Here is an 8,285-nt window from a genome sequence, read left to right as displayed (position 1 = left end):
ACATATAATACACACTATAATAATACTTACAACTATGTGCTTAAATAAGAATAATTTGGGAAGTCTCATTATAATAATGAGTAAAATTTAACTAAATATATTTAGTATTTCATTTTTAGTTTCTCAACTTTTCCATATTTATTTAGTTAATTAACTCTAAAAACAAACGGGTAGATATGAAGTTATCCCGAAGCGGAAATCTTTATGGCCCATGAAACCCGTGAATTCCAAACCAAAGCCTGGAAGTATCCCGTAGGATCCAGATAGTAGGCCCGGCCTATTAAGAAGTTGGCAAGGCAACCACAGAATAAGAGCGGGAGGTGGAGACTGTAGAGCCAGGGCCGGGTCTGCTTTGCAACTTATCTGTTACAGAAACAAACCTTATAAATTCATCCCTCCAATTCCATGGTTGTTGATGATGATGAATAATGTGGGCAGTTGGTAGATAGTGCATCCCCCGTCAGAAACCATTTCGAATCTCATACTTTTTTCTTTTTGTATAATGCGTGTGAATTGAGAACTTAGATTAACAGAGAAGAAAGAATTTTCATTATAATTTATTTTGGTCGACGCCTCTGCCATGGCTTCCATAGCGAAACCACCTCAACTTGCTAACCTTCAGATATATTCCTTCTCTTCTCACCACTGCCTCGTGACTTTATCTTTTCCTTTTCGCTCAACGACGTCTCTTCTTCACACTCGTTTAAGCGCCATTAAGACTGGGTCAGACGGTGGTCGTAGTAGAATCGAAAGACAAGAAGTGTTCGGCCCGGATTTGCTGAGGAAGCCGTCCGTGTCTCCGATAAGGGACTTGTCTGGAATTCCGGAGGAAGCGGAGGAGGAGGAGGAGGAAAATGAGCGGAAGAGGATTTATGAGGACCACGAAGATGAGGAAAAGTGGGTGGATTGGGAGGACAAGATTTTGGAAGACACTGTTCCTCTGGTTGGCTTTGTTAGGATGCTTATTCATTCTGGAAGGTACTAATTTCTTTTTCCAAATTAAAATTGAATGTTTTCATTTCATTTCTATTGTAAATTGATTGGTTCTGTTTGGTTTTGGTATTTGATTGAATCGATTGTAATTGTCTCTACGACTTAATTCGAGCAATAGTTTGGCATGTAAAATAACTCTTTTTCTATGCATTAAGATATGCAAAAGGGTCTATGGAACTCATTCTGGGTATAGAAACTTTAGCGGGAATGCCTGGTGAATTGGCTCGTGTTTACCTGTTTAGCTTTGTAGTCAATTTAAAACTGTCAGGGCTTGGTGCTCTGCTCAATCTCAATTGAACACTTATTAAGTGTTTTATTTTTTATTTTTAAGGCTACTTATACGAGTATTTCTTGCCAAGGGTTTGAAATATACTTCTACTGCAACCATAGGATATCATAGGTCTTGCAGAGACTTTAGCCTTCATAAGCAAAAATATGACATTTCAGTTTAATATGTAACTATGTACGATACCTATCTGAGGTTTGGTTCACCGTATTAACGCTGGCTTCGGCTTGTGATTTTTCTGGTCTTTAACCCAATAGTACAGTTACAATCTATGGTTGGGGATACCCTTATTGGTATATTGTTTGGGAAGTAAGTTGTTTTGTGATACACAGCAGTAGTGTATCTCCCACAAACAGAGAGAAAATAGAGGAAAATATGGAGAAACTTTATTGAAACAAGGGAAATGAATCCAGGATATTCGAGAGACCTGGTTTCTCTCCAGAGCCAAGGCTCAATTACAATAAATCTGTCATGCCCAGCTCTAAACATCTCATCCCTATTTATTCCCTTAAAACTTTTCAAACAAAACATACATCAAAATAAATCAAAAAAAATAACAAGAAACCACCAGCTTTCCAAATATATCCTACCCCAATTCTTCTCACTAATTACGGGGTTTCCTAGCATAAGTGTAGCAGATTGGTGGTCTATCATTACCCGCCGCCCAAACTTTCACCTTGTCCTCAAGGTGGAACTGAGGAAACTGCTGCCACAAAGTGTCATAATTTTCCCAAGTAGCTTCAAACAGTGGCAGATCTTTCCATTTGACCAAAACCTCCATGGCCCCCTATGCATTATCTGGACGACAGCGAACTTCCAGCAACTCTTCTGGCTCAACAAGCATCTCTAAATCAAGACTTAACTGAGAAGGAAGCACGGGGGACGAATGAGCTATACCATGAGCCCTACGAAGTTTAGAAATGTGAAAAACGGGATGCACTGAAGACGTAGCAGGTAAGGCCAGCTTATAAGCAACTTCTCCAACAAGAGATAGCACCTCAAATGGTCCATAGAAACGGGGGGACAGTTTCTCATTTCTTCTAACAGCTAAAGATCGTTGACGGTATGGTTTCAGCTTCACAAACACTCGCTCCCGAACTACAAAATGCTCATCTCTCCTCTTCTTGTCTACTGAATCTTTCATCTTTTGTTGAGTGCGAATCAAGTGCATTTTCATATCATCTAATTGCGCATCACGTTCAGCCAACAGCTCATCAACAGAGGAGACCAAAGTAGTACCATCCTTGTATTGAATAAGAGCAAGAGGGTCTCAGCAATACAGTGTTCTAAATGGGGTGTGCTTTGATGCCGTGTGAAAGGAAGTGTTGTACCAATATTCCGCCCAGGCTAACCAATGCATCCATGAACGGGGTTGTCCCGAAGCGTAGCACCTTAAGTCTCCAAACAATGATTCACAACCTCTGATTGACCATCAATTTGTGGATGATAGGCGGTGCTATGGCGGAGTTCAGTTTCGTGTAGCTTGAAAAGCTCTTGCCAAAAGTGACTCATAAAAATTGTCTGTGTCTGAGATGATAGACTGAGGTACCCCATGGAGTCGTACTACTTCCTTGAGAAAAGCTTCAGCGACCCCGCGGGCACTAAAAGGATGCTTGAGTGCAATGAAGTGAGCGTACTTACTCAATCGATCGACTACTACCAAAATAGTGTCCATCCCGTGTGACCGAGGCAATTCCTCGATATAGTCCATAGTCAAATCCTCCCACACTAACGAAGGTAAAGCTATAGGCTGGCTGTAGCAAACCAGCAGGAGACATAATTAAGTTCTTGTGTTTCTGGCACACCTCACATTCCTTAACCCATTCAGCCACCCTTTTTCGCATACCCAACCAATAGAAATCAGAAGCAATACGATGAAATGTTTTACCCTCACCAGAATGGCCACCAAGGGGAGAATTGTGATACTCTCGTAAGATAGTGGGAATGAGAGAACAATCCCTTGGTATCATCAACCGTCCATTGTACATAAGTTTCCCATGTTCTGAAGAAAAACCCACTGCCCGTCGCTGTCCTTGTTGCAAATCTGAAACAATACGAGTTAAAAATGGATCCTGCTGAATCTCCTGTTGAATGGTGCCCCAATCGATCCCTTGAGGGATGAACAAATCTTTAAGTTCCACGGGTTGGTTGACACGGGACGAGGCATCAGCTATTCGATTTCCAACTCTTGGTTTATATTGAATATCAAAATTGTATCCCATGAGTTTGGCCATCCAACGTTGGTACTAAGGAGCAACGATACGCTGTTCTAACAAGTGCTTTAAGCTTTGTTGGTCTGTGCGCACTACAAATCGTCGTCCGAGAAGATACGGCCGCCACTTCTGAATTGCAAAAACAGTTGCCATTAATTCTTTCTCATATATCGGCTTCAATCTAGCTTGTTGCCCCAATACTTGACTATGGTAAGCCACTGGTCGTTGCCCTTGCATCAAAACTGTGCCTATACCATATCCAGACGCATCTGTTTCTACCACAAATGGTTTGTCAAAATCTGGAAGAGCCAATACTGGAACCGAGGTCATGGCTTCTTTAAGAGCTCTGAAAGCAGACGAAGCACTATTATTCCACCCAAATCTATCCTTCTTCAATTGCTCAGTTAATGGCCAGGCTATTTCGCCATAGCCTTTAACAAACTTACGGTAATAGCCCGTAAGACCTAAAAATCCTCGCAATTCCCTTATATTTTTAGAAACTGGCCAGTCAATCATTGCTTGCACCTTGGATAAATCAACAACCACTCCCTCTCCTGAAATGACATGACCCAAATAATCCAACCTTTCTTGAGCAAAAGTGCATTTCTTAAGGTTGGCATACAGCTTGTGTTTGGACAACATCTGAAGGACTACGGAGAGGTGTTGAACATGGTCACTTAGGCTGCGACTGTAGACTAAAATATCATCAAGAAATATCAACACAGATTGACGAAGATAGGGACGAAAAACCTCATTCATAAGTGATTGGAATGTGGCTGGTGCGTTGGTAAGTCCAAATGGCATCACAAGAAATTCATAGTGACCATCGTGTGTGTGAAACGCAGTCTTCGGTACATCAACAGGCTGCACTCGGATTTGATGGTATCCCGACTTCAAGTCTAGCTTTGAAAAAATTGTGGCTCCATGGAGTTCGTCCAAGAACTCGTCAATGACTGGGATAGAAAACTTATCGGGCACAGTTTCATGATTCAAGGCTCGATAATCTACGCAAAACCTCCAGCAACCATCTTTCTTGCAAACCAATAATACAGGACTAGAAAATGGACTAACACTCGGCTGGATAATACCAGCTGCCAACATCTTGCGGACCAGCTGCTCGATAGTATCTTTTTGCACTTGTGGATAACGATATGGCCGAACGCTAATCGGCAAAGTCCCTTCCCGCAAATTAATGGCATGTTCTTGGCCCCTTATTGGTGGCGGTTCCATTGGTGTAGCAAAAACATCTTTTACATCTACCCTCACAATTGAAGGGGGCACCTCTGGTTCGTCACCCTCCACCATTGATATAGTCCCAAGTTCTACTAACAAGCTCTGTTTCTCATGTTTAATGGATCACATCATAGCCTTCAATGAGACAAGAGTTTTGTGTAAAGAAGGTCCCCATTTAAGCTTACTGCTGTGTTCCCTAATGTGAATTTCATAGTTTGGATCTTCCAATTAATTTGAGTCACGCCCAATGTCTCTAGCCATTGGATACCCAATATCAAATCTGTGCTACCCAAATCGAGAGGAAGAAAGTCCTCAATAATTTCTACCCCTTGCAGAGTTACTTTTACAAATTCCCTGTGTTTTAGTAGCTTGCTCGGTACCCAATACCACGCCATACTGCTCTGTTTCTGTAATAGGAATCTTCAAAGTATCAATTAATACCTTAGAGATGAAATTATGAGTTGCTCCATTATCAATCAACACCACCACCAATTGAGCACCAACCTGCCCAACTAATTTCAAAGTTTTTGGAGCAACTAATCCCACCACAGAATTTAAAGATACCTCCACCACTTGGTTCTCAAGCCTTTGATGTTCTTGTCCCTCCTCCTTTTCGACTGGTTCATCAATGGCATCCTCCTCTTCCCCAGAGACAATATCTTGCAGCAAAAGTATTTGTAACTCTGTTTTTTTACAACGATGTCCCGGAGGAAACTTCTCATCGCACCTATAACACAGTCCTCTTGCCCTTTTTTGCTGAAGTTCTGATTCAGATAGTTGACGGAAGCTTGGTTCCTCCTTGGTGGTCGTCGCTCATGGAACGAATCCCTTCGGAAATAAATAATTCGAAGCCCCTGAACTTTGTCCATTGTTTAATTTTGCACACTGAGCCATTAATTTGACTTCCACTTTATGGGCCAAGTCCATAGCTTGCCCAAGGACAGTTACTTCATACCCTATTTCAGATTGAAGCCCATTTATAAAAGTGGACTCCAACACTTGTTCAGATAGTCCTTCCAACGATGAAGCGAGAAGTTCAAATTGCTTGCGATACTCCCATACAATACCGTCTTGCTTGAGAGCAAGAAATTCCTGATACATGGATCCAACAGGAAGTGGGCGAAATCTTCGAATCATTTGGGTTCTTAAATCCTCCCAGGTCACAAACGTTCGCCGTCGATGCTCCCATTGAAACTAGATTAGAGTTTCACCTTCAAGACTAATGGTCGTTGTCCCCAAACGCTTCGCATCATTCATTCGGTGAATGGAAAAATATATTTTTGCCTTCAACAACCAACCATCAGGATTGTCACCCTCAAAGGAAGAGAGTTCGATCCGTCGAGGCTTGATATCCCACCTTGGATTCGCCTCCACACGATACCCACCGGAATTTCCTCCACTGCTTCCTGCCTCGGTTGTTTTTCCCCTGACGGCACTCGTGCCACTTCGCCCACCATGGTCGTCTTCCCTATCACAGACGTTTGCTCCCGTCCTTCGTTCACTGGTTCGGAACGACACTCTTCTTGGAGTCGCAGGAGCTGATGTAGGCAGGCAACCATCGTGGCCAGCCCTTGCTCTAACTCAGGTATCTTCTTAAGTTCATCTTTCATTTTGAGGTCACCATTGCTTCCACTGCATCCAAACGATTCTCCATCCGAGTCATTGAGTCCAGGATGTTGCTCTGATACCAACTGATACATAGCAGTAGTGTATCTCCCACAAACAGAGAGAAAATTGAGGAAAATAGGGAGAAACTTTATTGAAACAAGGGAAATGAGTCCAGGATATTCGAGAGATTTGGTTTCTCTACAGAGCCAAGGCTCAATTACAATAAAACAGTCATGCCCAGCTCTAAACATCTCATTCCTATTTATTCCCTTAAAACTTTCCAAACAAAACATAAATCAATATAAATCAAAACAAATAACAAGAAACCACCAGCTTTCCAAATATATCCTACCCCGATTCTTCTCACTAATTATGGGGTCTCCTAGCATAAGTGTAGCGGATTGGTGGTGTATCAATTTGACTTTGGTTAGGACCTTAGGTTGAGGATTTTAGTTCTAAATATACCAAGTGCACGAATTATTGCTTATTTATGCTGAGATTGTTACTCTTTACCTTGGAAATTAGTAGTAATTTTGCTCTGAGATTATAACTGGTGACCCTGTTGACTGGGGATATCAGTTGATTAGTTTCTTTCACACAATGAGATGGGCAAGAAAATTATGCACTAGAGCTGCAGTAACTTCTGCACAATTATTTTGCTGGGATTACTTACTGAAAAATCTAGTGTTTTTTCCTGATTTGTTATACATTTAGAAAATTATATTTTGTCTTATTGTGGTGGCTAATTATTATGTCATGTGCAAATTTGTAATAATATCTTCAGATACCAAAGCGGAGATAGGTTAAGTCCTGAGCATGAGAAAATCGTTGTTGAGAAGTTGCTCCCCTTCCATCCAGAGTGTGAGAAGAAGATTGGATGTGGAATCGATTATATTACCGTAATTCTCTGCACCTCATTTTTCTCTGCATATGATATGCCTAGATTTTTTTTCCCTTGGGAAAAATAATAGAATTGTGTGAATTTATAGTTTTGTTTTTTTATCTGATTTTTTTTGGGGGTAGTATTCGGCATTTTTATGCATCTTCATTTTGTTCCCTGAGAGTTCTTGGTATCAAGAATGTGTACAAATAGGAAGTCTGGTTTAAATAAGGAAATCAAGATGTTCTTATTGGGAGATTTTCGTGTCACTAATTATGAGAAATTATATTACTTTTTTGCTTTATAGTATTTATCAGATTCTAATGTTATCTTGTATGTCTCTCCTTGAATTGTCAGGTTGGTTATCATCCTGATTTTGAAAGATCACGATGTTTGTTCATAGTTCAAAAGGATGGAAGCTTGGTTGACTTTTCATATTGGAAATGCATTAAGGGCCTGATCAGGAAGAACTATCCTTTATACGCTGATAGCTTCATTCTCAGGCATTTCCGACAACGCCAAAAGCGTGGATTATGAAGTTAGAATAATCATCTTCCCTGTTAACCATGTGCTATTAAATGAGAAAAGGTAAAGGAAAAATGAAATGAAAAATTCTTGCTGCAATATCTCATTCTTTTAGCGCTGGGAATTAGAAGGTAGACTACTTAAATAAATATATATATATATATATATATTTTCGAGTTGGAAGAACTTGTACGTTTGAAGTTTTGTTAATGCGATCAATAGATATTACGATTTGCTGCAATTATTCCCAGTATGAATATATGAATGTTTCATATGTGTTTTGCCAATTGCACTTCACTCTAAAATGTTTCCATCGGTCCATTTCATTTGGACACTTCCCATTTGAAGAAATTTTAGGTTTGTTGGGAACTTGGATTTTAGTAAAACTTGTATAAAGGAAAAGAGTAGTAAAATGAAGGAAATTATATCCTAACATTTTATAAGAGATTTTTTTTTTAATATTTTTTCTTTTTGAATATATGGATGTGTCCTCTCCTATATTTTTTCTTTTGAATATAATTATAAGGAAAGGTTTCAGCATAGGCGT

At 40.2% G+C, this 8,285-nt stretch overlaps 1 protein-coding gene across 1 annotated transcript; it reads left to right on the top strand.

Annotated features, from left to right (window-relative positions):
* The first annotated feature begins 299 nt into the window (after nt 1-299).
* Nucleotides 300-8,012, top strand: LOC133803214 (protein DCL homolog, chloroplastic). The gene is made up of 3 exons (XM_062241188.1): nt 300-978; nt 7,118-7,232; nt 7,571-8,012. Exons 1-3 carry the CDS (start codon nt 581-583, stop codon nt 7,748-7,750), a joined length of 693 nt encoding a protein of 230 aa, XP_062097172.1. The 5' UTR covers nt 300-580; the 3' UTR covers nt 7,751-8,012.
* Nucleotides 8,013-8,285: the final 273 nt, after the last annotated feature.

The sequence above is a fragment of the Humulus lupulus genome, chromosome X (genome assembly GCF_963169125.1).
Source record: "Humulus lupulus chromosome X, drHumLupu1.1, whole genome shotgun sequence".
Taxonomy (NCBI): domain Eukaryota; kingdom Viridiplantae; phylum Streptophyta; class Magnoliopsida; order Rosales; family Cannabaceae; genus Humulus; species Humulus lupulus.
Note: the sequence above shows the minus strand (reverse complement) of the source record. Positions and strands in the feature narration are given on the sequence as shown.

What these genes read in the sequence shown, in the direction of transcription:
- LOC133803214 (XM_062241188.1), top strand. Translation starts at nt 581, where the DNA reads ATGGCTTCCATAGCGAAACCACCTCAACTTGCTAACCTTCAGATATAT. An exon ending in ATGCTTATTCATTCTGGAAG is followed by an intron (nt 979 to 7,117) that starts GTACTAATTTCT and finishes TAATATCTTCAG; the next exon opens with ATACCAAAGCGGAGATAGGT. An exon ending in GTGGAATCGATTATATTACC is followed by an intron (nt 7,233 to 7,570) that starts GTAATTCTCTGC and finishes TTGAATTGTCAG; the next exon opens with GTTGGTTATCATCCTGATTT.